The 20,179-nt window shown below is 42.2% G+C and overlaps 1 protein-coding gene across 12 annotated transcripts in view; it reads right to left on the bottom strand.

Annotated features, from left to right (window-relative positions):
* Window positions 1-20,179, bottom strand: part of PPFIA4 (PTPRF interacting protein alpha 4) — a 211,518-nt gene that overhangs the window by 97,434 nt on the left and 93,905 nt on the right. For 11 of the 12 annotated variants that reach the window (XR_008305632.1, XM_053243184.1, XM_053243185.1 and 8 more), the window contains 2 exons: window positions 2,532-2,633; window positions 517-681 (listed from right to left, as the gene is read on the bottom strand). Coding sequence is in view for 11 of the 12 variants with exons in the window: in XM_053243184.1 (XP_053099159.1) it covers window positions 517-681; window positions 2,532-2,633 (267 nt within the window). In the remaining variant the exon portion in view is untranslated. Of the gene's footprint in view, window positions 1-516; window positions 682-2,531; window positions 2,634-13,525; window positions 13,623-20,179 lie in introns of those variants that run through there. The other variant, XM_053243193.1, reaches the window with a different exon arrangement.

Below are 20,179 nucleotides of genomic sequence, written 5' to 3'. Positions count from 1 at the left end.
AATATACATTTGTATTATATACAAATACAAAGCCTCATCAAGGCTTTGACTCTTGATGAGGCAAGCTAGTTGCTGTGTGGAATGAATAACCTGGAATCCCAAAATAACCTGTGCATTAGGATAAACACCAAAGGACCGCAGGAAGGTGCTGTTTGAAGCAGAGGAGCCACTAGAGTAGGCCTACAAAGAAAAGTTCACTGAGTGCAGAACTGAATTGTGGTAGGAGGCTGGAATATCACTTCAAAAAGAGTGTTTGCATGAATTGAGTCTTGGCAGTAGCTTCCAGGAATGTAAAGTACAAATATTTGGGACCTCTCTGCAAAGTGCAAGACCTTGGCTTGGGATGAAAATCATTCATAAAAGGAATCTGAGCACTGGTGAGTGATCTGCATGAAAATGCTGACCAAAGACAGTATTTTGGACCATTACAGCTCTATAATTAAAATGATTTGGGTGGTAATTAGCAGGAGTTGCTAAGGCTAGGTGTATCAAAATAATCACTACCACAAGCCTCACCTTCTCATCTAATGCTTTATGGTGTTCAAACAAAGATTTCAGTGCTTTCAGAACTTCAACTTCACTGGAGACACCAGATGGAGACTGAGCCTGCCGTTTCACCACAGTCATCCTCAGAGAGCGTTCGTGCCTTGAGACCAGGCACTCCAGATGCTCCAACAAAAGCTGCAAGACAGGGAGTAGTGCCAGTTACTCCTCATTTAAAGCCAACACAAAGTGGGCAAAGGCTTTCCTTGTCCTCAAGCGAGTTTCAATGCTTTACCAAAAGGCAGCCAGGTTTTACTGCTAGTCTATATCGGCACCAGAAGTAAACGGCACAATTTATTAACCATCTAACACAGTTATTACAGTAGTTGCCAGTTTTATTCCACTCAGGGAGGCTTCAGCCTCAGAACTCAATGAAACAAGGAATATGAAATTATATGTAAATTGTGACAAATAGGAGAATAAGGGTTGTTCAGAGGAAATATAGCACAGGAAGCCACAGAAACAAACTGCACAAACAAGACTATGGATGGAGACAGAGGACAATTTCCAAGAACTGAAGGCAGTTTGAAAGAAAGATCACCATCATTCATTCCACTTTTGCCTCCAAGGACCGTATTTTTATAAAACCTGTTTGACAAAGTACATGTGGTCAAAATACTTGTGTGGCAAAGCCTCTCTCAATTCACTTTCAGTTCTCTTACAAACTGTCTGCTCCACTCCACATCTGCTACCCCCTCTAATCATGATATGAGCCCAAGGCAAATGTGATATATGTCCTTAAAAAAGATAAACCTGTGAAATATAGTAAGTAGATCATTTTGTAAATGACAGAATGGTGTGTTTAAAAAAAACTTTCAGCAAATAAAAAAGTAACACACATTATTTACAACATACCATTTAACTCAAGTATCAAGAAATCAAGCTGCACATCTATTAATCTTTCATATAACCAGACTTATCCACTTATCCAATATAATCAGACTTATCCATTCACTGAACAACCATTTAATTATATCTAATAATTTATATCCATGTAATAAAAAACTGTAATGAGATTATAAAAAAGAAATCATTACTCATGGTAATTTTAAATTCAGTATTTTAGATTTAGTATATATTCAATATATTAAATATTAAATAGATTGTTATGTATTATAAACAACAGAACATTATTTCTGAATCCCATGGGTAAAATTTTATATCCTGGGTTGCTACAACTAAATAAATAATGTATGTGGTAGATGCATTTACTACTTACTCACTCACTCACTCACTCACTATTTCCTAGCCAGTTTGTTCCTTCAAGAATCTCATCAGTGATGGTCAGATTTGCTGTAAGAAGTGATGTAATGAAATGAGAGTATAACTAACCAAAAATGGACAAGAAGAGGGATCAACAAGGGGTTTGAGCCAATGCTAATATTTGCCTTTTCTTCATACATTGGCAACGATTATTTCCAGCAGTTTGAGGGCATACCATTAAAATAACAGCAGCACAGTTATAGGTGGGAACCCCAATGCAGCAATAGGCCAGCAAGATCCAAATGTGGCAGTTAGTGATAAATCCTTGAGGTATGAGCAAAACAATTACCCAAGAACAGGAAAGTTTGCATTTGCACTACTAAGAGGGATATAGCTGACCAAGGTTCCTTAGCAAATTTGAAGCCTGGGAGTTATGGCACAGGGCTGAATTGTCTTTGCAGGCATGAAAACAAGCTGTACCATAATAAGAATGAAAAACAATAACAATGTTCTATAGAAATTAAATTGGATTTTACAGAGATTATGCTAAACCCTACCCATTCAATCAAGAATACAAGTCTTCTATCAAATACTACTGACTGGGTGGGAAATTCCATAGAAAGCTTTCTATCCTGTTAAACCTTATCGACAGGGAGTACTGCAGGTCTTCTGTGGACACACTGGGTAGAGATAGGAAGCCTGCTCACTATAAGGGAATGGTGGATTTTTGTTTCCTCTGGATCAAGGCTGGGTGTCTTCATAACCGAGACTTGTTTTCTACTCACCCTTGTGTTATTCCGTTCTGCTTTCAGCTCCGAGATCTCCTCTTCCCTTTCCAGAAGCTGCTCTCGACATGCATTGAGTTCCCTTGTCAATGTTGCAAATTCCTGCAAAGCAATCACAGTTCAAGTCAAAGCCCCCTGAAGCCAGGTTTCCCTTTTTTCCCCCTTCAGCTATGGAAAGCACTTGCAAGTCTGAGCACCCAGATTCAGAAACTTTTAATTTTCCTTTTCCAAAGAAGGAACAGGAGCAGCAGTACACAGAAGTGGTTTTACCACATTTCCCAAAAGGGTCACCAACATGTGTATTGCCAAAACTGAACTATTGTACAATAATTGTTAGGGTAATATTTCCAAATAAATAAGGAAACACACTCCCTTGTGTCAGATAGAAAAGTGCAGCTTTTCATTTTGGGATTCTTTAGAGAAGGCTTCTCAACGTTGGGTACCCAGACATTGTTGGACTTCAACTCTCAGAATCCCCAACCAAAGGCCACTGGGCTGGGGATTATGGGAGTTGAAGCCCAATAACATCTGGGGACCCAACGATGAGAATCCCTGCTTTAGAGGGTTTTGGGGGATGCTTCGGAGGTAACCAAAGGCCCCATTGTATCACCAGTTATTTTGATGCATAATGAAATATGATCAAGACCAACCTGTCACCCAAGAGTTAAGCATGATTATCAAAACAAAGCCAATTACAACCCCAATTCATACCCAAAGGCAGCACTAGTTTCACCAGGATCCTGCCCTAAACACCATGGGAAGCATTTTGTCACCTGTTCATCTTTCTGTTAATTAAAGTAACCCTAGAGACAGCAGGTAAAACATTTCATGCCAATCACTTAAGGCAGTATTACAAGCCAGCAACCAAGTGTATCTTCTGTGCATAAAACAGCTTGAGGCTCACATGCCAGCTGCTACTGCCATACATGTATAACAGCGCTGTAGACACACAGTCCTTTTTGTTTGCCCACATCCAGCAAAAAAAGCAGTAAGAGTGCTTGCTTTTCTTGAAGCAAAACCCAGACACTGTAAAACCGAGCACAGAAAAAACATTTGCTGGACCTTATTAATGTTTATCTTAAGACGTTTGTGCAAGTAAGTGACTGTTACTCAGAGGAAGAGCATATGCTTTGCACACAGAAGGTCCCACGTTCAATCCCTGGTATTTCCACACAGGGCTGGGAAAAGCTGCAGTATGCATCCGTTAAAAGCCACTGTCAGTCAGTGTTGACTAATACTGACCTAGGTGGACCAATGGTCTGACTCAGTATAAGACAGCTTTATAGGTTTTCATTCTGGAGCATTCTTAAACTAATTTCAGCTTCCAAAATTTTAAAGGTAGTATTAAGGTGCTTGCCAAATTATGCATCTTGATCTTGAAGCTCCCCAGAAAACACATACCTCTCTGAGACCTCAACAACATTTCTGAGTCCAACTTGGACAACTTTAGCACAATCTACATGGGGTTGCCTTTAAAGACTGCTTGGACACTTCAGCTCCCAGAGTGTTAATTGTAACTCACCAAACAGAGCACATAACTATCTGTTTCAACTTAATTGATACACACCACATACACACATACTGACTCACATTCATCAATTCTCTGGTGATGTTGGAATTATCAAAGCAGGCTCTGGTCCAAAGCAGGATCTAATACAAACATTTTATCAAGACAGATTTCCGTAACAGGCACGTGCATAGCAAATTCATCCTAAATGACACAATGGTTGGTTGATGTACCATGAATCTTACAATAACTGTAGCAGAGAGAGACTGTTGTATCACTGCCCTCAACTACAAAACACCCTAAAACAGGATGAAATAGGACAGGTTATAATTTGCCTGGCATTATGTTCTTAATGAATGTTGCTTACCTCTCCTGCCATACCCAATATATAAAATTCAACAAGCTCTACCAGATTATCTGTCCCCAAATCCACAGGAGGACCTGTTCCCTTATCCCATGACTGCTAAGTCTATGCAAGAGCTTTTGGGGAGAGACTCTCTCAGAAGCTTTTTGGAGGGTTTTTTGACATAGTTCCTCACCATAGGCTTTTGAGTATACCTAGCACTCATGAGATTAGCGAACAAGTCCTCTTATGGACTGATAACTGGTTAAAGAACAGGAAACAGGACTGAGTGGACAATTTTCACAATGGAAGAAAAAAAGCATTGTTTCCTAAGGATCTGTGCTGGGACTGGCACTTTTTAATTTGTTTATAAATTAAACAAGCAGTAAGCAGTGATGTGGCCAATGACCATAAACTATTCAAAGTGGTGAAAAGTGCCAATATTATAATGTACTTCTACAAATCACACTTAGAATACTGTGTACAGTTCTGATCACATCTCAGAAGAGATATTGATGAACTGCTTTTTACAACTCTACTTGCTAGCCATGCTGGCATGCTCCTGGACTTGGTGGTACCTTTTTTTCTTTTTGGTATGCTTTCTAACTGAATTTCTATTATTGTGGTTTTAAATAAGCTCCAGGGACTCTAGAGTGATTTGATCCCCCGACTTTCCCTTTCAGTTTTCTTTTCACCAATCCCCTCACCAATGGATGTTCCATGATGGATGTTCTAAGGCATAGTCATTTAGTCTATCTTTAAATTTGACCTCTTGAAGTCACCCACTATTACAATTCTCTCTCTCATATTCCTCCCTGACTTTATTCTCCAATTTCAGAGCCCCGTTAGCATTTTGATCAGGATAGTGATGCATGTATTATTAGGGACATACTCTTTTCAGGCCTAGTATTATTACCAACAGTTTCTGTGGAGGAGTCTAGTCTGCCTAGGTTTTGTAGTTTGTTAGAATCTATGCCTTCTTTTACATACAGTGCTACTCCACCCCCACCACATCCTCTCCTTTCTAGACGCTTTCCAGATTAGACCCTGCAATGGCGTATCCCTGAAGTGTGCTTCTGCACTGTGACACCACAGTCCTTATGCTGACTGCAGGGTGCCGTTCATATTTTGAATTCCTTGTTTCAAATGTAATCACTGTGATACAGTGCTATAGCATTGTATATCCGGCGTAAAAAAGTTGCTGTTTTTTTCGGGTTGTTAGTTTTTGTGAGACTGCTCCCGCCTGGGCACTTTACTATTTACGCTTGGAATGCGATTTGCCTGAACAGAAGCATTTTGCCGCTGTTGAGCAGCTAATTTGGAAAGCACCCTGGAGAGTTTGTATCCAGGAATAATCACGTCCCACTTCATCACATTTTCATTATGCTCAGTATATCTATGTTTTCATTTTCAACCAGGCACTTCAGCTCACACACCTTGGCTTGGAGGCTTCTGACATTGGTTTACAGTATAAAACACCTTTTAAAAAACAATTTATGTATATTTTCCATCTGCTTGGATTTGCATGACAATATTTTACTTCCATAGTATGTGCGTTCTTTACTTATTGCATATTATTGTTGAGTATTGCTGCTATGTTTAATTGCTATATTTTTAAAACTCATTTTATTTTTGCTATGGCTTGATGGATTGTATGACTTTTTTCTGTGCTATTTTTATTTATTTTTCTGTGTGATTTTCTGTGTATATTTTTACCCATTTTTGCTTTGTTATGGTCTAATGACTAATGCAAATAAAACATTTATATATATATTTATCACCTCTCTGTGGGGATGTCCATGTGTGTTATCTCCCTCATGGCCATTTGACCGGCAATCATGTCCTATAATCTGCTCTGTTCCTGGTTCTACTCTGTCCCCTTCTGGATTATCTGAAACATTTACACCCTTACACCTTAAGGGATGTTTGCCAAACTGAATGCCACTAGTTCCTGTTGGCTTTCCCCCAGACTGCATTTTAAAAGCTGCTCTGCAACTTTTTTTTTAAATATATGCCAGCAGTCTGGTTCCATCTTAGTTCAAGTGGAGCCCATCCCTTTTGTGGGCTACTATGGGAAACAGGATGCTAGACTAGATAGGCCTTGAGTGGCTCCTGATTCAGCAAGGCTCATCTTCTGTTCTGATGGCATGTATTTTGCTACTTATAAATGAAAGGAATTGTGCTTTAGGGAAGAACTAGGGCTGGTTTTGACATCACACAGAATTTCAGTTAAAGCTCTGTGCGATGCCTCTGAACCCCAGGAACAGTCAATCTACCCTCCCATACCAATGCAAGGTTACAACAGTTCAGCCTGCTCTAGGTTGAACTGAAATTAGTCATGACGTCCAAACCCATCTCTCTCTCTATTTATTCTAGCCTACTTACTTCAAATAAACTGAGATCTGTACCCAAGGTTTGAAGTAAGTTGCAGATCCATGGCAGAGGAAAAGCTTGAATCCAGGCATGACTAATCTAGGAACGGCCTGTCTTTTGAAAGGCATTATAGGATTCTTTTGAAATGCTAAATCTGTCCTCTTGTTTGCTTATAAAAGCGACTGCAGAGACATCCTATGGTATTGCTGATATAACCAAATCTATGATGCTAGGAATCTTAAATTAAAGTATCCTGTTTTATAATCGGCTAGCAAAAAGCATGCAAAAAATCTCCTGGGTGAGAGATAAGTGGAGAGAAGACTCTAGCTTCTTGCCCAATAATTGCCATCCCCATTCCTTCAAAGCAGTTCTCCTACCCCCCTACCTAAAAATACTCTCTGAACTCTCCATCTCTATTTCCCCATCTATTCAATATCCCCAAGCTCTCTCTAGCACTCTTCCCCCACCAAACTTTGGCTCCTTCCAATATTCCCCTGGCTCTTTCTCAAGCCTCCAAAACCCTCTTTTTCTCTGCTCCTGGGAAGTGCAAGTGAACTGTCCATTTCACCTCTGGTGACTCTTCATTACAAACCAAGCCTATTGCTATCTCATAGCCCTGTTTTGGGTTTAGTTTCCTGTTTACTCTAAAGTATGGTGAAATATAGAGAGGCAAATAATACATGTCCCCTAATTGATCAATATCTCACGATGTATAGTTTTCAGAACTGTGAAGTCTCCTGTGAAAGGGTGGTGGTGGTGGTGGTGGTGGTTGTTACGATTATATATTTATTTACACAGTCAGACAGGTGTTATTGACTGGTTTGTTTTATCCAGACATCGAGTCCTTCCCAAGGACCTGGGATGGCTGAATTTTATTGTCAATGTTGTTGCTGCTGTTATAGATATCGTTGCAGAATATAGGCTGTTCCCAGTAAAGCTGCTTTTTGTAATTGGCTGATGGTGATTTCTGTGGCCCCTATGGTGATGAGGTGCTCTTCAAGGTCTTTTGGAACTGCACCCAGGGCGCAAATTACCACGGGGATTATTTTGGTCTTTTTCTGCCACAGCCTTTCAATTTCAATTTGTAGATCTTTGTATTTGGTGATTTTTTTCTATTTCTTTTTCTTCTATTCTGCTATCCCCTGGTATTGCTATGTCGATTCTTTTAACTTGTTTTTCTTTCTTCTCGACTACAGTTATATCTGGTGTATTGTGTGGCAGATGTTTGTCTGTTTGTAGTCAGAAGTCCCATTATATTTTTACATCTTCATTTTCTTCAACTTTTTCAATGTTATGGTCCCACCAATTTTTGGCTACAGGTAGCTTGTATTTTTTGCAGATGTTCCAGTGTATCATCCCTGCTACCTTGTCATGCCTTTGTTTGTAGTCAGTCTGTGCGATCTAATTTTTACAACAGCTGATTAGGTGGTCCACTGTTTCATCTGCTTCTTTACAAAGGCGGCACTTGCTGTATTATTATCATTATTACTACTACTACTACTACTACTACTACTACTACTACTATTACATTTATATCCCGCTCTTCCTCCAAGGAGCCCAGAGCGGTGTACTACATGCTTGAGTTTGTCTTTCACAACAACCCTGTGAAGTAGGTTAGGGTTGGTGAAGGAAGCAAGAATTGATTTGTTCACTCCTTTGTCTGAAGTCCAGACTTGGTGAGAGTGTATGCAAATAGATTAGGGCAGAGGAAAAATCTTATTACCACTTCTGACAATTTTTCCAGTTATTTCAAAAAATCTGTATGACTTGCTATGTGTTCAGACTGTCATGCTGATTACTCAGTTCTCAGAAAAGATTAAGAACATAAGAATGTAAGTACAGCCCTGCTGGATCAGGCCCAAGGCCCATCTAGTCCAGCATCCTGTCTCATACAGTGGCCCACCAGATGCCGCTGGAAGTCTACAGGCAGGAGTTGAGGGCATGCCCTCTTTCCTGTTGTAACTCCCCTGCAACTGGTACTCAGCCTCAAAGGTATCCTGCCTTTGAGGCTGGAGGTGGCCTATAGCCCTCCAACTAGTAGCTGTTGACAGACCTCTCCTTCATGAAGTTATCCAAACCCCTCTTAAGGTTGTTGGCTGTCACCACATCTTGTGGCAGAGAACTCCACAAGTTGATTGTGTGTTGTGTGAAAATGTACCTCCATTTGCTAGTCCTAAATTTCCTGGCAATCAATTTCATGGGATGACCCCTGGTTCTAGTTTTGTATAAGGGCATTATAATATTAGCAGTTTTATTTTCAATCCCCTTCCTAATGATCCCTAGCATGGAATTGGCCTTTTTCACAGCTGCCGCACATTGAGTCGATACTTTCAATGAGCTGTCCACCACGACCCTAAGGTCACTCTCCTGGTCAGTCACCGACAGCCCAGATCCCATCAACGTATACTTGAAGTTGGGGGGTTTCATCCCAATGTGCATCACTTTACACTTGCCAACACTGAACCACATTTGCCATTTTGTTGCCTACTAGCCCAGTTTGGAGAGATCCTTTTGGAGCTCCTCACAATCCATTTTGGATTGGCCTTTGATACCTTGTGTGGAAGTGTTTCTTATAGTTCTTTAACCAAAATTAAGACTTTCCTGGCTATAGCAGCTTAATGACCAGGGCATATAGAGTATTTTATTTCTTCCCCCTGCCCACCCTATGCTATTTTATTCATTTTTAAAAACAAACTTTTTAAAAGGTTATATGCATTTTGCCTTGCGAGTCAAGAGAGTGCACCTACCCCTTAAGAAGGCTGTCTATAAATTTCGTGCTTTTTTCTTGCAATATTTCATATCTCATGCTTAAAGCAGCTGGATATTCAAAGAAGTATGAGCCAGAAAGGTTGTATGCTCTGATCTGCTCTACTCAATGCACATTGGCAAGGACTCTGTAGTTCTGAAGGCCAATTCTAAAGGCACTGCACTGGCTGCCCATTTGTTTCTGGGTGCAATTCAAGGTGCTGGTTACTTTTAAAGCCTTAAACAGCTTGGGCCCCCAAGTACCTTAGGAACCACTTGCTTCCAGCTGAATCTACCCACCGACCTGACTAGATTGGCAGGCAGGGCTCTGCTCCACATGCTGACACCAACTGAGAATTGTTTGTTGAGTATGTGGGACAGGTACTTCTCAGTGATTGCCCCTAGGCTATGGAACTTGCTCACTCTGGTTGCGATCTACATGGCTCCCTCTCTCCCAGCCTTTCGGAGGAATCGGAAGTGAGTGGTCCCCAGCTCTCTTTTTAACGTAGCTGGTTTTTTTGTTTTAGCAGTTTGTTTTTATTGACGTTTTGTTAGGGATGTGCACGGAACTGGTACAGAGACCCATAAAGGGCCTCCGAACCAGTTTGAAAGACTGATGGTTCGGCCGGTTCGAAGGTGGGGGGATAACTTTAAGAATGGGGAAAGTGCTCTTCCCCCCACCCTTGGCATTTCCCCCACCAGTGCTGTTCTCAAAAACGGTTCCCCAGGGCAGCAGCATACCTCCTTGCTGCCCCGGTAGGTAGAGGACTGGAAGTGGCCACTGCGCGTATGCACATCATGACATGTGCATGCACAGTGGCCACTTCCAGCCCGCAACGTAGCAGGGTGGCAAGGAGGTATACTGCTGCCCCGGTGGGACTGGTTTTGAGAACAGAGCCAGTGAGGGGAACACAGTGGGGTGGGGGTGAGAGCACCCTCCACAGTCCTTAAAGTTATTCCCCACCTTCAAACCAGCAGTCACCAGTTCCGTGCACATCCCAAAAGTTTTGTTACTGTTTTTATCTTGTTAACTGCCCTGCAGTCCTTGGACAAAGGGAGGTATACAAATATAAATCAGATAATAATAAATAATTCCAGGGATAAAAGATGGTGGTAGTTTAACCATCAGCAATAGAGACTCTGTACACATTTGGGTTTGTTTGTGCAACTATGAGACTACTTCTGATACATGGTGGCAGCTTCAAAGAATCCCCTGAATTAAGTGTCTTTTATTTGGACAACATCTTCTCCTAGAGTTGAGAGTTACACTAAGAGTCGTGAGGTTCACCTGCTGCCCAAAAGGTAGGATAAGTATTGCTTATACCCCACTCTTCCTTGGAAAGCTCAAAGTTGCTTTCAAGGAGCTTATCTGTGATCTCCCATCTAGACACTCCCATCTAGAATATTCCAAACCCAATAAGATCTTAAGGAAGAAAGTGTCTACAGCCTCCCTAAGCCACATGTTCCAATAATTTAGGAGCATGGCAACAAAAAAAGCAGTGGCATCTTAGACTGGTTTGTTATGGCATGACTTTTCATTAGAAACCAAGATTTCTAAAATCAGGAAACAACACTTTATCACAATTTAAAGCCTTTGAAAGCTTATCTTATCTGGTCACATTAGAACCATGATGGAAGAGGGGTGTCTTCTGGACAAGTTTAACAAGCTGCTTCCCCCTCAAGTCACTGAAATCCTTAATAAGCTTATACTTTTTTCAACAGACATTTTAGATTAGACCTTGCCAGACCTTGTCCTCTCAGCTCTTAAATGGTAAATTGCATAGCCATAAGCTTGCCAGATTAGGCAGGGACACCTATAAATGGATTAGAAAGTGAAACAGGGATGCCTGATCTTGGCTCAGCTATCAACACTTAAAAGCCTAGACTACTTGGCAATTGCAGTCAACGCAGAATGAAACTGATCAATATTTATATAATTGAGAGGATATTACATTCAAGCTCTTCAACCCGTACTTGATTCCAGCTTGTTTGCCAGAGCAATTCAAGGAACCAAGTTTAATTTATTCATTTCTATTTGGAGTGGAAATGCACTACCTTCAAGAATGCCTTCCCTGAGCTCATTGCTTGGAACAAATGATGTAACTAGAGATTTTGAGGTTAAAAATCTATCAGATGACAGCAGTTCCCTTCCCATTGAAGAGCCAAACACAATAATGAATGATGTGGAACAATTTTTGTCTGAAATAGTCAATTCTTCATTTCCCTGCACAAGAATTCAAGGAATGAATTGGGTCCATCTGTGGTATTACTCTCATTTCAGGCACCTAATTGGAATGACTGTTTCTGCAGGCTTATTTTATGAATAGAAATAGATGCAGAGGCAATCAGTGCTATTGACAAGGAGTAATTAGCCCAAAGTGCACGTAGAGAACTTAAACAAAAAATGAATGTGTTTAAAACGTAACAAATCAGAATTATGGTTTCCAAGTTTGTCACAATTGCCAAGGTGCCTTGAAGATTGTTCATATTGTGTCCTTTAGGAGCAGCAAGATTTCAACATCATTACTCTGAAGAAAACACCCTACCTCCATCTGTCTATTAGTACCTCCCACCTTTGAATTCTTATCAGTGATAGAACAGAACCATTGCCATGAACATTTTCGCCACCTAAGATCGCAAGTCGTAGACCGCCCAAGACAGAAACACTTGTGTTTATGGAGGCAGCATGAGGTCAAGCAACAGACTTGGGTCACTACCAGCCCTACCACCATTTCCCTGGGCCAATAATGAACACAGCTTGAACTCGTTGGGATGTGTTTCATTACTCCATTCTTCTCAGACTTGGGCAGATTAGTGTCCCACAACCATGAGGACCCTGTGTAAGAAAGAAAACCATGCAGCTAGGAAAAGAGAAAATGTAAGTGAAAGAATCATTTGAATGGCTACTACCTAGGGGATAGCACGACAGAAGAAAACAAGTCTGTTATCTCAGGTCCATTCCAAAACTGTTGAGGCATGCAGAGTGGGGGGGAAAGGAGTGTATTGCTCTTCACAGGTCCTATCCAGTAGATGCTCAGATTGGTCACACCAAAGTTTTACACACATCTGTTGCAGCAGCACTGACCATGCTTCTGGGGACTTGTCTAAGCTACAATTTGAAGCACTATGATCAGAAACCATAGAAGGATAGGAAAAATGAGCATGTGTACTATGGATAAGGACAGTTCTAAAATCCCTCTTTCCAAGTCACTGAAAGAGCATTCACAGCCTGTTGGGAGGTAAAGGTAAAGTGTGCCATCAAGTTGGTGTTGACTCCTGGAGACCACAGAGCCCTGTGGTTGTCTTTGGTAGAATACAGGAGGGGTTTACCATTGCCATCTCCCGTGCAGTATGAGATGATGCCTTTCAGCATCTTTCCTATATTGCTGCTGCCCGATATAGGTGTTTCCCATAGTCTGGGAAACATACCAGCGGGGATTTGAACCAGCAACCTATTGGGAGATAGATATACATAAACACAGAGAGAAACAAATAAGTAAGCCAAGCTGGTGGGGCAGGCGGGCTTAAAATTCCTTATATTTTTGAAAATTTAAATTGACTGTATTGTTTCTAGAATCCCAGGTAACTAGTCAAAGGCAAAGAACATACCAATGGAAAACACAAAATCAGTAGTTTCCAAGGGTCAAAAGCTCTTTTGCCTGTGGATAAGGAACACAACACTGCAACAACAAGCTTCACAGGCAGTTCTCAGCAAGCCCCGAAACATTTATTCCCTCTCTTAATAGTTGGCAGAATTACTGATAGTACTAACTGTGCCAATAATTTATGGTCACCATGAAGACCTTTGGAGCAACATATAGCACCACTGATTCAATTTCTTAACAGGAAGAAACACAAGCAAGATTTCATGCGCACAGGTAACTCCTGGAATAAACTGGCAGGAAAAAGACTGCTTGTGGCATTCAGACAGGCCTGAGTATTCGCTTCAAGAGCCTCAAGTATTTCCATCAATCTAGAAAGGTGAAGAGCTATAGTGGACAGGTACTCAAGGGATATCCTGCTTACCTGATACATATACATGCTGAAATTAATGCCATTGGACAGATGGATGGTTATGGATTTGTTCCCTGTATTCATGCTGGGGAATCATAGCCAGCTTGATCTGTAAATCCATGATTCTGCCAGGCCGAAGGGAGAGCAGCAGCTAAATCCAGAGATGAAGGTTAGAGACAGCCTAGATTCCATGTCCTGCTACAAACCTTGGTATATGAAGTTCAAGCCAGCAGGAAGTTGCTTCTTGCAGAGTCTGTCTGCCTGGCAGGAGGAGCAGAAGTGGGCACTGGAATAGTGTCAGCAAAGCACTTGTCAGGAGGAGGCATGTGGAGCTCACAGAAATTCCCCATCTGCTGCCTGTGCTAATCACATCCCTTTTCAAGATCCAGGGGAGACAGCAGTGCGACTTGGTAAGGGAGGCAAAAGAGCTATGAGCAGGAGCGGAGAGCTGGGAAAGCCAGCGGCCTCCCCCAGAGGATCTCACAGATGCACGAAGTCCCTTTGCGATGACCTAGTTTGCTCTGCATTGCTTGCATGTTCCCTATACAGAACGGAGGGAGAGGAATTGAAGCAGGAGCAAACAGTAAATCCGCATAGCCCCTTAATCCAAGCGGCTGCAGAGCCCGAGAGGCGTAACTCTCCCTTGGCTGACCTGGCATGCTCTCTGCCCAGCTGCTCAGCATGGATGAGTGCAGACAGCAGAGGCAGGGCACTCAATCCAGGAGGTGGGTGCTGAGCATGGGAGGCCACAAAGGGGTGTGTGGCTGAAAATTAGGCATGCAGCCCATTTAGGGCCAGGGCACCTTTTGGCCAGCTGGGAATTTATTGGAGGAGTGAATCTGGCTGACCCAGCTGGGGGCTTGCCAGGGGCTAGGAGGTCACTTAGCTCAGTGAGGAAGTAGCAAGACCAAAATGTGTCAGAGCCAGAAGGGACTCACACTGGGCTTGTAAGCAGCCTGTCTGGCTAAGTGTTTAGCTCTTTCTTCCCTGCCAAGCTCTTGCAGGATGTTGTTGCTGCTCAGCTGAACATGGAGGCACCCAGGGGTTCGCAGCTCCATAAGCAGGAAGCCTATTTCTGAAGGGGTTTTTCCTCTCAAGAATATGGGCCCTCTACTCTCAGTCTGAGGCAGCTACTGAGCTGTCACTCCCTTGGCCAGACTCTGTGGCATGCTGGGAGAACAAACTTTTCAATTTTAGATTGACAGCTGACTCGATAAATGATGTCTTCAGAATATGGTTGCCAAGATTAATCCACATCCTGGGCTCCTTGCCGTTCTGACAGATGTGCACATGAGGTCCAGAGCTTTAGCCACAGTGCTGGCAAGAGCCACTTACACTGCTTTCTTCTCTCCATTGCATAGAAGGTGTCAGGTTTATTGTGCCAAGTTTAATAATCTCTCTCTCTCTCTCTCTCTCTCTCTCTCTAACAGCTTCAAACACTGGCTGTGCCCCCACATCAGTAACATTAGATGTACAAAAATGCTACAACAGTGTTATGTCTAGCATTTTGCTACAGTACAAATGTTCTGACAATAAAATTCCACATCTTTCAATACTCCATACTAGCCCCCTGTAACCATTAAGCTCTGCTGTTCCTTGTACCAAGAAGCCTAGATAAGTAGGATAACTTCTGAATCAATCCACCATCAGGCTCTGGGGAGCTCTTACAGTTATGTTTACTCATCCTAGGAGTAAAAATTATAATGTAGAGGAGGAGAATTTATTCATCTCTCTCCATGTGAGACACTAGTGTGCCAAGAATTCAGGAACAGATTAGTAAACTATCGTGTGATCCAGATCCTTGTTAAAAATGTTTCCTGCTTTATAATTTTACAAGAAGAACTTCTAGATGCTGCATCAGAAATAAAAATTGTAACAAAAATTCAAAAGGTGGCCCGAGACCATCCTTCAAATCAGCAAAGCAGAGTTTAATGGCAAATCTCTTTATTTATCCAGAATAGATATGAGGGACAAATCTTTATGCCTGGCTCATTGCCACAAGTGAAGAGAGTGATGGAAAAGAAGAAGCCACAGTGTATGAAACTTTTTGTAGATTGCTAGGCTACAGCAATCAGTCTTTCTATGGTAGTGAATATCATACTCCTCAAATCATTTGTCAGTACAGACTAAAAGTTAGAGCAGCTAACACTGTCACAGTATAATGGATTCGAGACAAAGGCGGCCTTCTCCAAACATAAAATGTATCTTGATCTTGCACATTTCTGAGATGCTGAAAACATTTCAGTAATAGGTATATGCCATGCCATATCACAAAACATCACATATCACAAAACATCTAGTTCAGTAATTTTCTATGCTGATGAGCAACAGCTTCCAAAGCCTCAGGCAGAGGTCTTCCTTTCCCAACTGCATGTGCCAGTGACTGAACTTTATACATGGCAAGTATGTGCTCTACCACTGAACTAAAGGAAAAGGGAGTAAAAGATTTATGACTAGCACAGATATGTTGAGCTTCCCTAGGTACAACTGAACGCCTGCTTTGTCTAGATGGTACTGGGCTGAATCTCTCTTAATAGCAAGATTAAATCCACATGCCATCTGCTACCAGCCTAAGGGCCACATGCAGCCCAAGTATTTTGCCTTCTCATATATTGGCCTAGTATAGGAGTGACTTCTAACATCATCTGTATTGCTAAGCTTTAAAAGGTCCCTGTGATCCTGCTTTAAGCACCGGTAAAGTTGTAAGGTAGAGCAGCATAAAACTAGCAAAAGCACAACATCTCCAAGAACAGACAAGAGCAGAAGAGTGAGAGGGAGCTGAATGGGTAAAGGCATGATAAAGCAGTTCTTAGAGCACTTCAAAGGAACAGCTCACTCCAGCTGAATGGGAAGGGAGGTGGGGTGGGGGAGGAGAGGGAAGGGAAGCATAACTAGAAGAAGCCTTATGTAGAGCATCAAAGGGGTCTTCCCTAGATTGTAGCACCACCTGCTGCACAAACACTTCATTACAGTGTGCCAGAACCAAAAAAGCTTTTCCACAATAATGGAGATTTTCATTAGAATAATCACTCAATCACTGCAGTGTTTGTGTCAGTATATGTGCAGAAGACGAGTTAAGGATTTCTATAGAATAGATGCATTATGACAAGGAGAACTTCACCTTTAATAAGTTTAGATATTTATTCCAAAAAAAAAAAAAATTATAGTATGCTTGTAGCAGCTGTTCATATGCAATTTTGTTCCTCAACACTGAGTAACACCTACAGTTTCCCCAAGACTCCTTGATCCAGAATAAGGGAAACTGTGGATGCTACCCACTGTGACTAGCTGGTGCATTCTTCACTTCCTATGGGATCATGCTTAGAGTGTTGCATCTGGCTCAGGGACATAGGGAGCTCGCCTGCTTGCCTGCAGCTGGAGGATGAAGTCCTGGCAGTGGCTCCCCCTCCCCTTTCTATTTTTAATCATGTGTACTTGGTGTTCAGACTCCCTCCCCAGTCAGCGTTTCATTGAAACACTGACTGGCTGAGCTTTTCTCCCCAGCCCAGCCTGCATTTCAATGAAACATCACCTGGGGAGGAGAGGGGGGAGCCTCACACTCTCAGCCAGCAAGTGCTTTATTCACCTGCTGGGTGTGGGAAGGAGAAAGGGGGGTGCCCTGGCTGAGGAGGTGCCTTGGTGTCGTCTCCCCCACACACACTCACCGACCCTGGCAGTCGAGGGATGGTAGTCCTCTCTTTCTCCATTGTCCTCATGCCCCTGATCTGGTTTTATCTCACATGAAAGATCACTGTTGAGCTCAGCTTTCCCACAGTATCCTTCACTATATGTACCATCATTGCTCCCCATCTATCAAGCACCACACTGCTGCAGCTTGCAGAAAAATCTGTTCAACAGTAAGCACATAAGCACACTGACATACCTATTCTCATAACTTCACTTATACATGGCTGCAGCAGCATGCAAATTTAGAGCATAAACAAGGGACAAACAAAATTAAAATCCACAGAAGTACTCTGGTATATGCTTACTAGTTATGTTCTTAGATATTCATAACAGCTCTGGCTAAGTAATACATTATTATAAGTGTGAACAATTACGACAAAACTGTTGTTCTTGGCGTTTAGCCTGGAGCACCTAGGATGTCTTCGGCTTCAAGTAAATAGCTACAAAACAAGTTGTTCTGGTAAGAACTAATCTGTCTGCTTTCCATTCACTAACCCTTTCTATTTTTAATCGAGCGTGCTTGGTGTTCAGACTCCCTCCCCAGTCAGCTTTTTATTGAAACGCTGACTGGATGAGCTTTTGGACTAAAAGCTCAAGTACACTAAATTTGGTCCAAATTGGTTAGGCAGTTCACAAGTTAGCCCACTTGAGCCTCAAATGTTCATGTGCCCACCATCTTGAACTGGAGTGGATGACATCACAAACTATGGCTTTGTCTCCATGGTTCCCTACAACTGTACCAAATTTGGTCCAAATTGGTTCCCACTTGCACAGGTCCGCAGAGGCAAGGACGCTAAGTGTCTTGGGACATTGGCAATGCTGAGGTACCTGCAACGGCACCACCCAGGGGTCTTTGCTCCTGCTGGCAGCACTAGTAGGCCTGGTGCGCCTTGGCCAGCGGGGTAAAGGCATGTGCTCTCAAGCAGAGAAAATTGCCAGTGATGCAGTCAGCAAACAAAGGGTCTGGTGGGCAAGAGTCTTGTCTCGTAATCCAGACCATTGGAGAGGTGATCACTCTGGACAACCAGCTATTCCAGGCTGTTCCGACTGCTAGTCTCCAATACAAGATAGAGATGTGTACGAACTGCAGTTCGAGCACTTTTCAGGAGAGAGATCTGGGAGCTTTAAGAAAGAGGCAAGCAGCCCCTTACTGGCTTTTCGCAGCCCCATGCAGCTTCCTGCTGGGGGGACGCATGTCCCAAGGAGCCCCGTGCAGCCGCGGCAGGGCAGTGGTGGCAGGGCAAGGGAAAGGACAGGGGCGGTGGCGGCAGCAGGACAGGGCAGGCCTGCTTGGGGGTAGTGTGTTTGGGGGCCACAACCACTGGTTTATGGCATCCTATTGAGTCTATACTGTCATCAGTATGCCAACAACTCCTAGTTGTACATCTCACTACCATCCCTAGTTGAAGTAGCAGCAATGGTTCTGAATCAGTGGCCAGAGGCACTGATGGGCTGGATTTAGTTCTGAACAAGACAAAGGTTATCCTGGTTGGGATACCCACTGATCTGAGAGCAGGTTGTCTGCCTATTCTGAACGGGGCAACACTGCCCTTGAAAAAGCAGATTGCAGTTTGAGAGTGTTCCTGAACACAGGTTTTCTCATAGATGCTCAGATAGAAGCTGTGGCTAGCGGTGCATTTGTCCAGCTCCAGCTGGTATGTCAGATGCACTCATAGCTGGATCATACACACCTTGCCACACAGACCCATGCCACTATTATGTGCTCTATGTGGGACTGCCCTCAAAGAGCCTTTGGAAACTAAAGCTGGTACAGACCACGGCAATGAGTGTCCAGTTGGACAGTAAAAGCTCAGATGGTATCATTCCAGTGCACTTGATACAGTAGTGGTTAACAGTGTGGTTCTATTTTAACGTTTGTGAGCTGCCTCGAGTTCTTTGGAATACAGGTGGGGAATAAATTCCTAAATAGTTGAATACAATATAAAATATACAAATTCACACAACTGAACATTAATACTTGCTGTGCAAGTAACACGGCAGAGAAAAATTTTGCACAGTTGTTTTAACCAATAGCTACAAACACTCCCTCTTCCTAGGAAAACAATAGATACTTAGAATTATTATACGAGTGGGAGTCCTCCTCAGCTAGCAATGCTCTGGGGGCAGGGGGTAAACCTCTCCTCAGACAGTCTTCAGCCTTGCTTGCATCTAAAGAATATTAGCACCATCTTTTAGGACTAGAAATGTTAGTTTCTGGGCCAAAAGTAAATATTCTTCCTTCCAGAGGAACGGTAAAATCCACTGCTTTCCTGCATTCGTGTAGGAAAACCATCATCTGTGAAATGCTCTTGGTAAATTATAGAACAAAAAATAGGCAAGACTCCACACACCCTGAGAACAAGGACAGATTCAGTTATATTTATGAACTTTTTAGTACCTATCCCCTGGAAACAGAAGACTACATCTGAAAATGAAGTTTTCATAGTTTTGAATAGAGAACACTATAGCAACTCTGCATTTTAGGAGAATTTCAGTATCAATAAAAAAGGGTGCAAAACTAGTTATGTAAACTAAGTCCAGGTTTACATGATTTATTATGATAATTTATCAATTATCAATACCAGCCAATTTTTATCAATTAGTCTTTGTTTTAAGAGGTTGTTCCACCGAAAGACTGATACAGAAACACAATAATTGAAAGCCCCATTTAGAGGCAATAACTAGGAGCTGCAAACTTTACTTAACTCCTAACAACATTATTCAGAAATGGGTATTGTTTGTCTCCTATTAATTTAGCTTACTCTTGTTTAATAGAGTGCCTCAATTCAGAGAAAAAGACCCCAGTAACTGGCCCAACCCATTAAGAGAACCACTGAGTGAACCCGCATAATATTTGAGATATGGCATGATCATCAAAAGATCATTGAAAATTTAGATGATTCCTCATTATTAGAAATTACAGTTTTATTCTAATCAAAAAGGAATAGGTCATCCTGCCCATTTTCAGTGTTTCTATAC

Source organism: Hemicordylus capensis, chromosome 4 (genome assembly GCF_027244095.1).
Source record: "Hemicordylus capensis ecotype Gifberg chromosome 4, rHemCap1.1.pri, whole genome shotgun sequence".
NCBI classification, from domain to species: Eukaryota; Metazoa; Chordata; class Lepidosauria; order Squamata; family Cordylidae; genus Hemicordylus; species Hemicordylus capensis.
Note: the sequence above shows the minus strand (reverse complement) of the source record. Positions and strands in the feature narration are given on the sequence as shown.